The 17126-nt window shown below is 40.4% G+C and overlaps 1 protein-coding gene across 8 annotated transcripts in view; it reads left to right on the top strand.

The window, feature by feature from the left end:
• LOC132986586 (mitogen-activated protein kinase kinase kinase kinase 4-like) overlaps nucleotides 1–13677 on the top strand; it is a 100310-nt gene extending 86633 nt beyond the window's left edge. For 7 of the 8 annotated variants that reach the window (XM_061053049.1, XM_061053047.1, XM_061053048.1 and 4 more), the window contains 8 exons: nucleotides 59–226; nucleotides 1486–1629; nucleotides 4952–5086; nucleotides 7188–7288; nucleotides 7698–7847; nucleotides 7976–8135; nucleotides 8900–9039; nucleotides 10455–13677. In XM_061053049.1, coding sequence (XP_060909032.1) covers nucleotides 59–226; nucleotides 1486–1629; nucleotides 4952–5086; nucleotides 7188–7288; nucleotides 7698–7847; nucleotides 7976–8135; nucleotides 8900–9039; nucleotides 10455–10538 — 1082 coding nt within the window. In that variant the 3' untranslated portion in view covers nucleotides 10539–13677. Of the gene's footprint in view, nucleotides 1–58; nucleotides 227–1485; nucleotides 1630–4911; nucleotides 5087–7187; nucleotides 7289–7697; nucleotides 7848–7975; nucleotides 8136–8899; nucleotides 9040–10454 lie in introns of those variants that run through there. The other variant, XM_061053053.1, reaches the window with a different exon arrangement.
• Nucleotides 13678–17126: the final 3449 nt, after the last annotated feature.

The raw sequence follows: 17126 nt of genomic DNA, 5'->3' as shown, positions 1-17126 counted from the left end.
CCCGCTAACTTCTACATCCTACACTGTCCTACCTAAGCCCTTCCCTTTGACATTTTAGGCTACGCCAACGACGCCAGGCTGGCAGAGGCGCTCAGGGCCGACCCGTCTCGGAAAGGCTCTGTGGTCAACGTGAACCCGGTGAACACTCGCCCTCAGAGCGACACGCCAGAGATCCGCAAATACAAGAAGAGGTTCAACTCTGAGATCCTGTGTGCTGCGCTGTGGGGTGAGGAAAACGTCATGTTCATGGTTTATTAATTATCTGACTGTTTTCATTTACTGTTAATATTATTGTTTTTATTGAATGACCCAATAGGATTGATCAATTATGACAAATATTAACAAGCTTATCTGCAATTCTGTATACATTTTATTAATCGTTATTAATAATTGTCTATTAGATTTTTATTTGAATGTTTCTTTAGCCATAGCTTTTTGTTCACTAGATTTTTAACCTTGAAAAGTCTACGTTTATATTTGAATGTTCTTATTGTATTGTGACAAATCATCCGAGCATTTTCACATCAGAATATATAACAATAATAATAATAACAATAATAATATGAGAAGCCTTTAATTGTTACATCAACACATCCAAGAGAGGGGACGCTGAAGTCTAGCGGTTAGTCCCCATGTAGAGAAGCCTCGGGAGCGGCGCGGCTCGGGTTCTGAACTGACCTGTGGCTACTCTCTCTGTCCCCAGGTGTCTGCCTCTCTCCATTGTCCTATCTCTGAAATAAAGGCATAAGAAAAATCTTCTGAAAAACCCATCTTTAACAGCATTAACTATTATGAGACATACGTTTTTTGGAGAGATTACATGGCAAGAGAAATAAATGGCAAAAAGATCTAAAGAAAAATGTGACTTGATTAAAGGCAGACGATGTGCAGACATTCAAACAATAATAGTTAAAGTAATCATGTCAGACAAGTCATCAGTTTTTAATAGTAGCTGCAATTCACTTCTTCACCACCAGGTGTCAGCAGTGCTCCTGTAATGCTGCTTGCCTTGTAGACTGGAAAGACATAAGAGTGTTTTTAGTGGGAGGCTACGGCAGCTAAACTGCAAAAAGGACAAATTTAAAAATACTTTTTTACCTACTGCAATTGCACTTTATAACGACTCCCCTTTAAGTAAGGACAGAAGACATTTCAACTTTTAAACTTTAGCCTGAGTTACATATATCATATATCAAACTGTATTGTGGGCTCATGTTTTTTGTATGGGTGGGATATGTATGTATATATGTGTTGTGTTGTGTGTTTGTATGTATGCTGGCTGCTGGAACACCTACATTTCCCTGCTGGGATGAATAAAGTATATCTTATCTTATCTTATCTTATCTTTTATGTGTGTGTGTGTGTGTGTGTGTGTGTGTGTGTGTGTGTGTGTGTGTGTGTGTGTGTGTGTGTGTGTGTGTGTGTGTGTGTGTGTGTGTGTGTGTGTGTGTGTGTGTGTGTGTGTGTGTGTGTGTGTGTGTGTAGGGGTGAACCTGCTGGTTGGAACAGAGAGTGGTCTGATGCTGCTGGACCGCAGCGGTCAGGGGAAAGTTTACCCTCTGATCAGCCGACGACGCTTTCAGCAGATGGATGTCCTGGAGGGGCTCAACGTCCTGGTCACTATATCAGGTATTTACATACACACACAGTCACACACAGTCACACACAGTCACACACAGTCACACACACACACACAGTCACACACAGTCACACACAGTCACACACAGTCACACACACACACACAGTCACACACAGTCACACACAGTCACACACACACACACAGTCACACACAGTCACACACAGTCACACACAGTCACACACACACACACAGTCACACACACACACACAGTCACACACAGTCACACACAGTCACACACAGTCACACACACACACACAGTCACACACACACACACAGTCACACACAGTCACACACACACACACAGTCACACACACACACACACACACAGTCACATACAGTCACACACAGTCACACACAGTCACACACAGTCACACACAGTCACATACAGTCACACACACACACACAGTCACACACACACACACACACACAGTCACACACACACACACACACACACAGTCACACACAGTCACATACAGTCACACACAGTCACACACAGTCACACACAGTCACATACAGTCACACACACACACACAGTCACATACAGTCACACACAGTCACACACAGTCACACACAGTCACACACAGTCACATACAGTCACACACACACACACAGTCACACACACACACACACACACAGTCACACACACACACACACACACACAGTCACACACAGTCACATACAGTCACACACAGTCACACACACACACACAGTCACATACAGTCACACACAGTCACACACAGTCACACACAGTCACATACAGTCACACACACACACACAGTCACACACACACACACACACACAGTCACACACAGTCACACACAGTCACACACAGTCACACACGTAAACGTCGTAAATAGAGAGACTCACACTCACGCATTGATTTAAGATGGTTTTCTTACACTCTCTACTGCAATATAAATACATTCAGGATGAAGACTTCATGAATGAGATCAACTTAGACCTTAAACACATAAACACTCACACAAACACATTGATACGGTTACATTTAAATAATGTACTGAGGCAACACAGAGATTAAACATCAGTTTCACTTCTTGTTTACGCTGCTTATTTAGTTTGTAGTGCACTGTCACACAAGTTTTTTATGTGTGTGTGTGTGTGTTTTGTCTGGTCAACTTCCCTTCTTGTCTCGTGCACACGCTCACTTACACCTACAAACACACAATAAGTGGCTACATGCCACCTTTTCTCAGACAAGTTGCCCGTTGTTGCATAAATATTTTCAGACACACTCAAGATTTCTCAGATTGAAAGCACATCCATGTTCTTACTTCTCCTATTTCTTAAGTTCTCTCTCTCTCACAAAACACACACACACACACACACACACACACACACACACACACACACACACACACACACACACACACACACACACACACAAACACAAACACACAGACATAAGTGTCACAACAGATATTATGAACCAATCGGATATTGAGTCAATCTCAGCTCGTCGAGGCCCTGTCACGCATGTGTGTATATATGAAGACTGACACACTCTTGAGCTTTCCATGATGGAAGGAAACGCAGTCACACGCGTCGATTTCCTTCCGTGAAACTCGTTTGCGTTGTTCGTATTTTGAATGTGCATCATGGAAACTTTTAAAGCCTCACTGCTTGAAAGACTGACATCACATCACATAATCCATTTCCTAGGAGTCAATCCAAACAAAAAGCACACACACCAAACATATGGCTGTCGTTGTTTACATGCCTGAGTTTCCTAACAGTGAATCAGTTTAGCAGAGAAGAGCAGGAGGGTCGCCTCGGTGGGAAACAGTTGCAGGAAATGTACATACAAGAAAAAAGTACTCTCTTTAGGATGCAGAGGAAACAACTGATAGTTGCTAAATGGGAACCTGAAAAATCAGGACAATAACCCCAAATTCATGCACTAGAAGGTGTTAGTTAGTAGTTGAATTAGCCTCGCAATTTAAACCGCGCCAACGAGAAAATCTGTGACATAATATACAGCCACGTGCTACAGCGATAAAAATGACTGCAGCTAGCTTCAAACACAAAGTACCGGCATGCCAGAGCCTCAAACGTCTACAAGAGAGGATAATGTGTATCCACCTTTAGTAGACTGTACCTGGTTATACATTCATTTAACCAAATAGAAAAAAGTAAAATAGTTGTCATGTCGTATTGCTTGTTATCTAATTTCCTCATCTGTAAGCTTCAGTGTTTTTGTTTTAGTGGTTACACCTTTTTGTATTCTCATTCGAGAAATCAAATAACTGCATTTTTTAAAAATAATTATTTTTGGGCTTTTTGGGCCTTTAATGGAGAGACAGGTGGATAGAGTTTGAAATGAGGGAGAGAGAGAGTGGAATGACATGCGGGAAAGGAGCCACAGGGTTTCGAACCTGGGCCGCCCGCTTGGAGGACCATAGCCTCCATACATGGGGCGCGCCCACTAACCATTGCACCACCAGCGCCCCAAATAACTTCATTTTTAAAGTTGTAGACTCCTCTACCAGAGCTCAAGAGAAATGTGCAGTTGGTTGGAAGATGGAGTCTTGAGCTTTTCTATACGGACACGAGCATCTAATGAGTGGACTTGTGTGGGATCAAATCTCAGATATCGGTTTTGAACGATTATCCTTCTTTTTTAAATGTAATGTTCTCTGTATTTGATATCATAAATCAATACACACATCATCCACAATGATAAACAGTTAAATATATAATCCTTTATGTTATTATTTCTAACAGTTCAGCTATTAAATCAAGGCTCTGATGGCGGTTTTCTTTTGTACTGGCTGCATATTTTTCATATTTTTGCATACAGCCACACTTCCTTTCCCCGCTTGATCCACACTGAGTGGGGACAAGTACACACACACACACACACACACACACACACACACACACACACACACACACACACACAACACACACATGAGATCAGCAACTTCTCAAAATGTCGCAGAAAAAACCCAAAAAGTGGACATACAGGACAGAGTTGGGAAATTTGAACCACTGGGTCCTCTTAGATATATGATGTCTGTCAGTAAGTGCTGGACTGTTAATTGCTGCTTTTGACTAAAATGTAATCTTAGTAAGTATATTTGTGAAACAACATTTATGTGAGGCCAATGCATATTTGAAGTGTCTGTAATAGAATAAAAATTAGTGTATAAGGCCATCCGATCCTTAGGTCGACAATAAGGGGAGAATAGTGTTTATATTTTTGTATTGAAGCAGCATATTTAATTATTGAAGCATGTTCTCTCGTATCTTAGGTGCAGAAAATAGATTTGACCAGTTCTTGATCACTAACAGGTAAGAAGAACAAGCTCCGTGTGTACTACCTGTCCTGGCTGAGGAACAAGATCCTGCACAACGACCCTGAAGTGGAGAAGAAACAGGGCTGGACCACCGTAGGGGACCTGGAGGGCGCCGTCCACTACAAAGTTGGTGAGTGACATGTTAACAATAATTGGGGCATTAAAACTGCAATCGACTAACGGGTCAATTTGATGAATACCTGGGGATGAGAATGGTTTTGTTCATGAAATTACAACCCTCTGACTTGGAACACAGACTGTATGAAACATGGACTCAGTCTCAGTGATGTCACCTAATGGTTTCTCAAGAGGCGTTATGAAGCCAAACATCGGCGTGGAAATACTGACTCTCGCTAACTTCAGGTCAATCTATACAGTCAAAGAGGCGGAGCTAAGGCTGTTATAAGTGTGTAGTAAACATTCTCCCCTCCCACAGTTTTTATGAAAACAGAAACGAGCTTTGACGATACAATTATTAATTTATACCAGTGTGTAAACATGTTTGTTTCTGCTGTTCTAAAGTGCATTGAAATACGAGACCTACAGTCATTTCTTGGCTTTTGGAGCCGGTGTGGACTCAAGAGAACAGGCAGAACAGCTTTTTGCACTTGAGCTTCAATTATTTCAACACTAAAGGTTACGAAATGCTTGGAACCTTTGTGTCATCTCACCTGAATTTCTCTTCTGCTGTGACCAATGAAATTACAAATTAGTGAAGCTTGAAGCCTTGAAAAGTTAAAAGAGTCCTCCTCTTCCTCCTGTTTGTTGATGGAAATAGTTCAGTTTGAGTTCCATATGGTATAGATGGTCTTGAGATCAGAGTACAGCTGGTACCTAAACTTGTATCCAGTAGAAGGATCTATAAGGACATTCATTCCATATTCCTCGTTGATTTTGAATTGATGATGTCAGCTTTTTAGCTTCAATTTGTCAGCTAATCATCTGAGTTTTTCAACAGGAAAAAGAAAAAACAATGACTCTTATTTTGCAAACGTTACAAACCGTTAAAGACGCAGAGCATACATATGTGTGTGCACGTGATTGTTTTACGTATGATAAATGATGGGAGGAAAGCCCTTGATTGAATAATGTTCCTCTAAGGACATCAGAGTGGATAAATACTCTGTGCTGTCTAAAAATCAGAATGTCCTCGGTGATTGCAGTGCCACCGAGCAGACACCAGCACTTCCTGTTGGAAACCCCTCTCCATTGAATACAGCCGTCAGTCATGAAATACATTTCCTGTCAAAGCTTTAGTCATGTTAGACCATCGATTTCTGCTCAGATTAAACTTTTTGGAATCCCAGCTGGAAAGACTGAACCGACACTTGGAAAGTACAGGACTTCCATAAGCGATGGATTGAATCGGCGTGTGTGTGAAAACGCTCTGCACAAAACGTTTCTGTGACACTCTCCTCTTCAGATAGAACATTTGAAATGTCAAAAAAAGTTACATTAAAAACCTCTAAGTGGCTACAAGTATAACCTGCTTTTTACATTTTGTGGCAACAATCTGAACTAATGTTGGATTCTAAAAATCTAAAATGCAAACAAGCTCTGCACACCAAGAAGCCCCGGACCGACATGCTGTTCCTCAGACTGCATGTTGGCCCGAAACGTCGCTTATCAATTAATCCTCCAAACGGGAGCTTCTTGGTGTGCAGATCTTTTTTGCGTTTACCTGTACCTGTGTTTTTGGATCCAGCTCTGATGTGCAGGTCTTTTTGGATTTTTCAATTCTTGAGGTTGAGAACTGGTTGATTTATTTACAAAAAGTAGCAGTTAACAAGACTACTTACTGAAAACATGCATGATAAAACTACATATAAATAAATGAATATCAGTTAATGGTAACTGCCTTTTTAAAATGCGAATCAGGTACAGAGTAGGATGAGCTTTATTGGCATCGCGTCAGACCAAGAGAGAAAACTAGTGTGCTCATCCAAGCGAAATGCAAACAGGTGCAGGACAAGAAATGTACTGACTGCAGAAAAAATCTTTGCACATTGTTCAATGCCAAATGGGCGATTTTATTTAACCAGGGTAACATTTTGATCGACAAGATCTTGCTCAGGCCCTCGGACCAAGAAACCATTTGTCCAACATCCACTTGAACATGAGCATGAAGTTATCTCGATTGACACTGACAAACATTTTGTGTCAGCAGCTGATTCTGGCTTCCCACCTTGATGCCGTTTCCTTCCTTATGTTTTCTTCTTTTTATTCCTCAGTGAAATACGAGAGGATCAAATTCTTAGTTCTGGCTCTGAAGAATTCGGTAGAGGTCTACGCCTGGGCCCCCAAACCCTACCACAAGTTCATGGCCTTTAAGGTGAGTCAGCGGACTAGCTAGTCGATATTTCAGATTTAATAAAACATATATAATGTGTTTTTTTTCTTTTTTACCTAAGATTCACAGACTTGTGTTTGTGAATCTTACTATCAGTAAAGATAATCTCTGCCCTGGTGAAAATAATTACTGATCAACTCGACTCAACTTTATTTATAAATCACTTAACACACAACACTGTTGATCTAAAGTGCTGATAGAGGGAAAAAAGGAAGCATAAGAAGGTAACAGACAAAAGAAAATCAAATACATAAAAACATCGGCATCATGATCTTTACCTGCAACATGCAGCAGTAAATCAACAACAACAGAACAACCATAGAAATGAAGTTTGAGCTTCTGCTGGCTGACTGAACAAGAGATGAAATGTTCTTCTGCCTGTGTGTTTCAGTCTTTTGGTGACCTGGTGCACAAGCCCCTGCTGGTCGACCTGACTGTGGAGGAAGGCCAGAGATTGAAGGTCATCTACGGCTCATGTTCAGGTTTCCACGCTGTGGATGTCGACTCTGGGGCTGTCTACGACATCTACCTGCCTACACACGTAAGAAGACACATTCTGCTGCTCAGCTGATAGAAAATGTGACCTCTCACTTTTCTGTTGAACTCGTTCAGCTATCTAGATGATAAATAAGTTTGATAACAGGACTGATTGTGTTTTGCGTCCTGTAGATCCAAAATAACATCCAGTCTCATGCCATCATCATCCTTCCCAACACCGACGGGATCGAGCTGCTGGTGTGCTACGAGGACGAGGGCGTTTACGTCAACACCTACGGGCGAATAACCAAGGACGTGGTGCTGCAGTGGGGGGAGATGCCCACCTCAGTGGGTGAGGAATCAGTTTTCCCAAACTCTCACAATTCTTTAAAGTCATGTCAGCATGCAACCCGCACTTCACATCTGGGTTTTCTGACGTAAAGGTAAACGAGGGAGCGCTTCAGAAAAAGAAAAAAAAAAAAAATCATTTATTTTGTGCAGGTGAATTTTGCTATTCTTTCTTCCTGATATATTTGGCTCATTTTGAATTCTCTCGTGTTCTCTTGGAGGTTCAGGTTTGGAAACACTGAGCCAGAGACGCAACAAAATAAAAGCTAAAGTGATTATTAGATACTAAAAATCAACATATTCACCTTATTTTTATTAAGGGACATTTGTTGTTATTCTCACTTCTTCAATATGTAAATGGATAATTGTGGTTTAACGTATTCCAGATGTATCAGATTCTTCATGTTGCTATAGTGATCATTGATTACTAATTATCTAACACGTGCTAACATAAGCACACAGTTATTGTATTTCACCTTCACAAGCCTCTCGTATTGATTATTTGTCCTGTAGCTGCAGTGTAAACCCTTACAGACACACACACACACACACACACACACACACACACACACACACACACACACACACACACACACACACACACACACACACACACACACACACACACACACATGTTTAAGGAGCTCAGTATCAGTAGTGTTCAGTATCACCATCATCATTCAATTAGGTTTTTTTATGTGACTTCATACGTTTCTTTAAATCTTTAAATGTTAGTGCATCAGCTGACTGAAAAACGTCTCTTTGCAGCCTACATCCGTTCCAACCAGATCATGGGCTGGGGAGAGAAGGCCATAGAGATCCGCTCGGTGGAGACCGGCCATCTGGACGGCGTCTTTATGCACAAGAGAGCCCAGAGACTCAAGTTCCTCTGTGAAAGAAATGACAAGGTGAGGCAGCCGTGTAAATGTTTAACACACCTCTTGATCTGGTGTAAGTTGTCACTTACATGTTGCCGTTTTGAGGCGGGACATTTCACCCCGTTATACCTTGTTAGCAATGTGGCACAGGAAACTGGAATGGTGGGGCGAAGTTAATTGTTAATTGTTAATCGTCCCCTGATCGGCCATCAGAGGTCGTAACATCGGCGTAATGGGGTCAGGCGGTGGCAATTTTTAACATTGGAAGCCAGCAGGGTTGAACAGCGGTGTGTGTGTGTGCATGCCAGAGTGTGTGTGTATGTGAAGAGTCTTGCTACTATATTTCCATGTGACATCAATATAACTCAGCTGGGAATGCAATGAGTAAGTACTAAGTAAGTAAGGCGCAAATATGTAGGACTTTCAAATTAAATACCCTCTAGTCTGCTACTAGCTCACTAGTTTTCTATAAATAAAAACACATAGAGCAATGTAACAAATGTTTTAAAACGCATGTTAAAGCTTCTTCATGCTGCTCTTGTTTAACATAAAAAGATGGCCGTCTGCACCTTCAATTTCGGTCTTTGTGAATCGTATCGAACATCCAGAACGCATAGAAACACACAGATTTCCAGACAGATCATCAAACATATCAAAACTATCAAAAAAACTCCCCGAGGTCTTACACAGTCACTTTCTGTTTGCTCAGTGACTGCTCGCTCGGCTCTGTCTCCAAACTGCTCGACTTTCCCTTCTCTCCACTGTGCAGTTTGAACCAACATAAAGTAAAGATATGAAACTTGTCCCCTCTCTGGGGTTCTTTAGATGTGCTCGTATGGGAAATAATGTCAGCTTTTGAGGACTGTGGCATAAAGGAAGGAGTTCTCTTCTCGTCCTCTGTTGTGTAATCTCATGATTACGTTTGTTGAGACATTTCCAGCCAATATCAGTTTTCTAACGGGGTTTTATTGGGGAATTTACAAACAAAAGCCTATGGAACACATCCTACTGCAAATATAATTAACTTTTTATATTATTAGAACACCAGCTGTCAGAACAACATTTCTAATGGGGCACAGTTTTTCCAATAATATTCAGATTTTTTATTTTTTTTGCAATTGGCAGCTATTTAATATTTAGTTTATCTTTTAAAATTTAGAAAGGTTTCCAGAATCAGATAAGATCATGTATTCCTTTTATTTTTGTGGTAATGTTGAAAAGTTTAAGAATCAGGATGATCCTATCCTCAGTGTTGTTTAAAAAAAGACTGCCCTAACGTGAAATGGATTTAGTTTAAAACCTGTGTCTGTGTTAAGAAAGCGTCATAGGAATGTTATGGAGATGAATGATTAGTAACTGATGTTAACATCCCTCTAAATGGTGTTTGGTGTTTACATTCTGGTGTACTTGTCTGATTGGTCTCCTCCTGTGTGTCTCCTCTTCAGGTTTTCTTTGCCTCCGTGCGATCTGGAGGCTCCAGCCAGGTTTACTTCATGACTCTGGGCCGAAGCAACCTGCTCAGCTGGTAGAGGTCCACACCTTGTCCTCTTCCTCCTCCTTCTCCTCATCCTCCTCATTGTCCTCCACCCTCGCTAACACTGGATCTCAGAACCCACCGTCGATGTCTTGTCAGCACTCGGACAACCAAAAGATAATTTAAAAAAAACAACGACTTACCAGCCCTTTGAAGCGGTCGACAACAACGACTTCACCTTAACCCTGGAGCTGCAGCCTCAGCGCACGACTGAGCTCTGACGCCGTCTGCAACACAGCGACCAACCAGCTATGACGCGCAGGAGTGGCCCACTGAAAAGCCTGAAGTGTCAAAAGTACAAAATGAAATCAGTGATTAATTATTGTATGATAGAAAGAAATGAAATGTGAATTTAAGACAGAAAAGGGGGCAAACTACTTTGTTCCTGTTTGTCACGGTGCTGATCAGATCGTGATGGGAAACATTTTGTACTGCTGCATCTTCTCTCTGCTACTTTGGCTGGTCAGTAAGCTTGAGGTCTAGTACTGCTACCACAATATTACTACTTCTACTACTGCTTCTACCTTCTGCAGGTCTGCCTCTTGTAAGAAAGTTACCCCATGATCCCACCTTCTGCCCTTTCTAACGAGAGTTTGGTGGGGCTGGTGGGATGGGAGTCTGTTGTATTAATGCTACAGTAGTGTGTGTAAATGTACTTCTGTTTGGTCCAATTACTGCTGACATGCTGGTTAGAGGTCGGAGCTGTCAGCCGGGGATGAAATGTAAAAAAAAAAAAAAAACCTGGAGCAAGTGAGCGGTAACAGTTAGAGGCAGGTTGAAAGGGGGCTAATGTTTGAGGTTGTACTGTAAGTCTGATTGATAGGACTCGACAGGAAGGCGTGTGTGTGTCATCGAAGTGTTGTGTTGTTCGGACAGGTGCTTTAAAAAAAGGGGGGGGGAGATTGAGAGAGAAAGAGACGTTGAAGCAGAAGGCTTTCAGAATAGTATTTTTTGAATTATTGCTCTTATTATATTATGATTATTCCTTGAACATAAGTGTAACTATGTGGAGTAAAACATGTCTTTTACCTTGTTTTTTAAGATTTACGCACATCCAGCCCTCAGTTTGCTTGCTTTTACTCTGAACCCACCGAAGTGCGAGGTGTTCGTCTAAAGAGGAGCTGACGTGGGTGCAGTCCGTAAATATAAAATAAAGGTGTCTATGTACAATAAAATTTCATTTTATCTTCCAGGTAGTGTCAGTGGTCATGTTTTTCCCCTCATCCATAAAAAAAACATGACGACCTAAACTCAAGAAACTTGAACTGCTGTGAATAGTCAAGATATTAAATGAAAAAATATGTTAATGGAGTAATAAAAATAGAAAAGAAAGTTGAGTATGTGTGCGAGTGCAGACGGAGAGTTCAGTGTCATCGACGTATTGGAGTTGCGGGGCAGAGAGGTAAACGTATTGTCAGCAGGTTAGTTGAAGCAGAGGAGTTTTTCTGGAAGGTTTCGGTTTTTCTATCTTCCATTTCATTTTTCCTTTTTACCATTTTGTATGAATGCAATGCACTCAGTGTCAAGAATGTAGAAAGACTTATTACTGTGTGGTGGTCCAAGGCATGAGATGATGTTTTTTGCTTTGTTTCGTGTCACAGGTGATCAATCCTAGATGTTCAATTTATAGTTAAGACAATTTAAAAGCTGCAGCAGCGGAGCCTCTACGTCAGGTGTAGATATTTTTTGATGGGGGGAGGGGGGGGGCGACATTCAGTATTTGTCTTGCAACCTTTTTCACAGCTGTGAGGACATGGGTGGGTCAGAGCTGAGGGGGGTTTATTGGCATCCTGCGAGTTCTATCAGCACATGCCAGGCACTCTTTCATCCATGAAATGAGGATGTAACCCTTATCAATACAGCACGCAGACTCTGAACTTTTTTGTGTTACTGTGATAAAAGTGTCACAAAACAGGCAACACTAAACTGAATTTATATTCACTCAGCCGTGTGGGGGGACTAACTGGAGATGGAAACCCACATTTTCTGGAAAGAGTTTTCCTGATTGTGTTCCCTACTTCCTGTTCTGGCTGTTATTTGTGAAAGACTGTGCAGCAAACGGCAGCATCGGAAATCTATCAAGCTGGATTTTCCTCCGTTTTTTTTTTTCTCTCCACATTTCACCCGGAAAGTAGGCACAAAGGAGAGTCCAGTTTGTGCTCTGTCCAAACATGTCTTCATCGGATAACAAACAAGTTTACCTTGGATGAGTTTTCCCATTGACGACAACAGTTACACACATGAGCAGTGTGTTAACGTGTGATGAGGTTACTGCCGGTCACTCAGTAACAAACTTTAACCTCTCCTCCTACAGACAGTTTGGACCCCAATGCCGTGTCGTCAGAGGTCTGTGTGTGCAGTAGTACCCAGTGTGTGTCTCTTATTGCATCAAGGCCTTGATGGGTGGCTGTGTGGACTTCATGAAAAATGTGTGGCTAATGATATTCTTAATGGGCTAAAAAAGGACGAGATATAAGTCTGTATCTGATGAGAAAAAGCAGCCGCTTGTCTGCTCACATTGGATAAAGTGCCATGAGGGCCGCATATAAAAGTGTAAACCTAATGTTATGAAAACCACTACTAGGAAATCCTTTAAAATAAATCACTTGAAGCATTGTGTATTTTTAAGTTTTCTAGCTAGTCGAGAAGCTTAACAATAGTTTCTGTTGTTTCTGTAAGTCTATGTACACGTAAATATGCGACTGCGGTGGTTTAATATTATTATGCTCACCTTAGGTGGAGAAAATGTTTACAGAGAAAATGTTTTGTTACACTAATGTGCATCACAGTATTTATGTTTCATGCATATGCGTCTTTAATTCTTTGTTTTTGCTTTTGAGCCCGGTTTTCATTGGATATTTTCATTTTTCTGTCGTCTCCCCCTTACCCATAAATAACCTACTTACAAAACAATAAAGAACACACGTGCTGTTCATTTCAGGTATTCACATCGTGCTGCTTCGACGTGGAAACATTGCAGTGACGTTACCTGCAGGCTTGGATGTGAGGCAACGTGTTTTTCCTCTGCTGTTTCTGCCATGCTACTCTAACTTGTGTCCTCTCTGTGTATGACAGGAAGTTGTGTATTTCCTGAAGGTTTCTTTTCTTTGAATAAACTTTAAAAGTAATTTTAATGAAGAACGTGTCCTTTGTCTCCAGAACAAATCCTCTGCGGCTGCTTGTTCCCTAAACACGCATGCAGACATGTAGGAAAGAGACGATGTTGTGCCACATGTTGGGTAACTGAAAGACTAACACGTCATGTTGCACATTTGAACCTATTTCAACAGGTTCTTATGAATAATCGTGACTTTCAGCTCTTCAGAATAGTAAGTGCAACACCTCCTGCTTTCTCAATGACCGACATCTTAGTTCAAGTGCAGATTGTGGATTTTCACATGAACAAAGTTACACCGTTTAAATTACAAAACATCTGAAGTAATGCAGTAATGTGAAGAGCAGTATCAGTGGGTGTCTGAGACGGCTGAAAGAGAAGTAATGAATCGTGTGACATTCTAAGATGTCTTGTCTAAGACAGCCTTTATTAGTACAAACGCAGGTCACCATGTGGTGGACTCTGAAGCTTCAGTGTTTATCCAGCTCTGCATGGGTCTGTAAACCTTTCTGTGTTCTAACCTCTCTCCATTTTTCAAAAGCATCTCCAACATTAATCCCAGTTTCAGCACGTTTCTGCTCGTGGAGCTTTTTAGAAACATGCAGAGGCTTTTTAGAGTCGGGTAGAATCGGTTGTTTTAATTTGACAAAAAAAGAATCCTTCAGCATCATGGTATTCTAAGAAGAAGTCATTTCTTAATGGATTTATTTTTGTTTTTTAAAATAAAGAAAATGAGTGTAATGCACATTTAAACTCACTTTACACTTGACTTCCATTGACAAAAGGAATCAATGCTGCCATACATTTCTAGATTTATTTCACCTCCGTTCTCGATAATGGTGAGATTATTTATTTGAGGTTTGAATACATCACTGAAGGTTTGGTTTTTAGTTTGGACTTTTCTTACTTCGATGTTAGAAACGACTCTTGCTCAGCTCATGTGGCCTCGAATCTGATGATGAAATAATGGCATTTATTATTCTGTGAGGTTCCCTGTGAGAGCTGCTCTCTTTAGGACAAAGGACTTTTTTTTTTTTTCACAGTAAGCTCTTTAGATCTCAACTTTAAGAAATAACATTGATTCACAAGAATGCTTCATTTAAATCTTTGCGCCTTTGTTTGATTATGCCATCAAGGAAAGACGTGCAATTATCAGTTTTTAAGTCAGTCTGATGGCCTTACAGTGAAAGAAACGTACATGTTGAGTTTCTGGCAGGTGAGAAATGAAGCCGGTCCGTGGAACTGTTCACATATCTGTCCAGTGATATTGAGTATCAGGAGATAAGAGATAATGAGGCAGTTTGGAGAATTCCCAAAAGATGCAACACCTCCTGCTTTCTCAATGGCTGACATCGTAGTTCAATAAACAGTATGTTCTTTGACAGTCACCCTTTGACCTACATTTATAAAGTAACGAGTGCATTGTATTGATGACTGTTTTTCCTGCTTATTGATGAAATGGGATTTGGTAATAAAAAATAATAAACACTATTTCAATCTTATGATAAAAAAAATCTGCTTTGCAACATCAGATGAAACGCAGAAGCTCAGACAAAAGCATCTTGTCTACTTGTCTACTGACATATTGTGATAATAAAACGTCATCATCCTCATCTAACTGTGAGGAAGTAGGAAGCTTTAATAAGCAAAGATCAGATAAATATCTTAGAATATGAATAAAACAAATCAAAGTTCAAGGGTTCATGGCTAAATAAGCTGTAGCTTGTCTTAACTTCTTTCTCTCTGATGACCAACATTTAGTAAATTACAGAAGTCTGCTCATGATCAGAGTGCAGAAGCAAGAATGAGGAACTAAAGCATTTGATAAAACACATGACAGACAGACAACATCCAGGAGTATATGATATAATTAAACTAGATCTACTGATTGTCCTTGTGGCCAGTTTCAGAAAAGGTAGAAGAAGGTTTACATGTTTGAGCATACACATGTGATGGGATCTCAATGAGGTGATGACCTTTCTCCAACAAAATCTCATCACTTCATTATTGATTCCAAGTTGATGTTTGTGCCAGTTTGTTAAGATATTCCATCCAGACATTCTTGATATATCATGTTCACAAATATGGGAAGGACATTGGTGCAGAAGCTAAACCAAGCCTCTGACTTTGGGATTGTTTCTATGACGATGGGTGGTGATACGCACATCACGTAGGTGCAGGGCAATGAAGAAGACAATGCTCACACACTGAATGTGATTATTGTCATTACCACCTGAAGAAGACCACATGGTTGAAATATAAGCCAAAAAAATGACTTTCGTGGCATTGAGCAAATGTGTGGGCATAGCTTCTTCTTCTATTGTTTCTATGACAACCAATTTTGACCATACCGCTTACATCACGGAGGAATCTTCATGTCGTCTGCACCAGCATGTCAATATTGGAAAATGTCCAGTCATGATCTGTATGACACAAAACTGAGTAATGCACATTACTGCACAATGATGGGTGGCCTGGTTTCTATGCAGAGAGACGACAGAACAGTGAGTCACACAAACAAAACACAGCTTTTTTATTATTTACTAAGGAAGGTTAGCTAAGCACCTAGATTTTTCTCTTCAGGCAAAGCTTGAGGATCAATAAATGTAGCATTTGGGCTAAATTAAATCCCTTTATTGTTTTGAAGGTCAACCTTTTTAAATACTTGAATGATGAGATTTCTCTTTATTCCCCTCTTAATTTATTGTTTGTTTTTGTGAACTGAGTCATTGGCTTCACCTGCAATTTGAAAGTAATAGTAATACACAATTTATTTTATTTATGAACCTTTAATGACTTTTAATTTCCATCTACATCGCTAGCTGAGTTAACACAACTCATTCAGTTTTCTTTATCTCCTCGTGTCTACCCACTGGTTTTGTGTTGGGGTTTTTTGGACCTTGTAACGGCAATATAATTCTCTTGGAAATAAACACCTGAATGCAGCCACAGCTCAGAGCTAGCCTCATCAAGAAATATAGTTTTATACATCATTTAAAAGTTGCCACACTTTCTTTATAATGCAATATTAAATTCTACCTGTCCTTATGAATGTGCACATGCACACGTACTGCATTGAACCAAAAAATGTAACAATGCAGGAGTGTTGCATATTTCAGTACCATACGACTAACCTGTTGTTCACTAATCTGTGCAACTCCTCTATGATAAGCACAACAAATAGTTCTCCCTCAGGTCAAATGACTCAGTCTCTTGAATGAGATGACATTAAATCATCAAAGCTTAATATGACTGACACCAATCACAATATAAAGTAAAAAGATTAGCTTAGTGGAATCTACAATATTTGGGAGGTTGCTGGGCAGTGTAAAAGTCCAGATTTTGGCCATGTGAAGATTATAATAATGTATAAAAATATGCATTTTTTAAAAAATAATTTAGAGAAAGGATTCAACGAAAGAGTAACCGGAACGTAATTTTAAGACAATGCTTAAAGTAATTATTTAA

Source organism: Labrus mixtus, chromosome 13, assembly GCF_963584025.1.
Source record: "Labrus mixtus chromosome 13, fLabMix1.1, whole genome shotgun sequence".
NCBI lineage: Eukaryota > Metazoa > Chordata > Actinopteri > Labriformes > Labridae > Labrus > Labrus mixtus.
The sequence above is the reverse complement of the archived record's forward strand: the minus strand, read 5'-3'. Positions and strand labels throughout refer to the sequence as shown.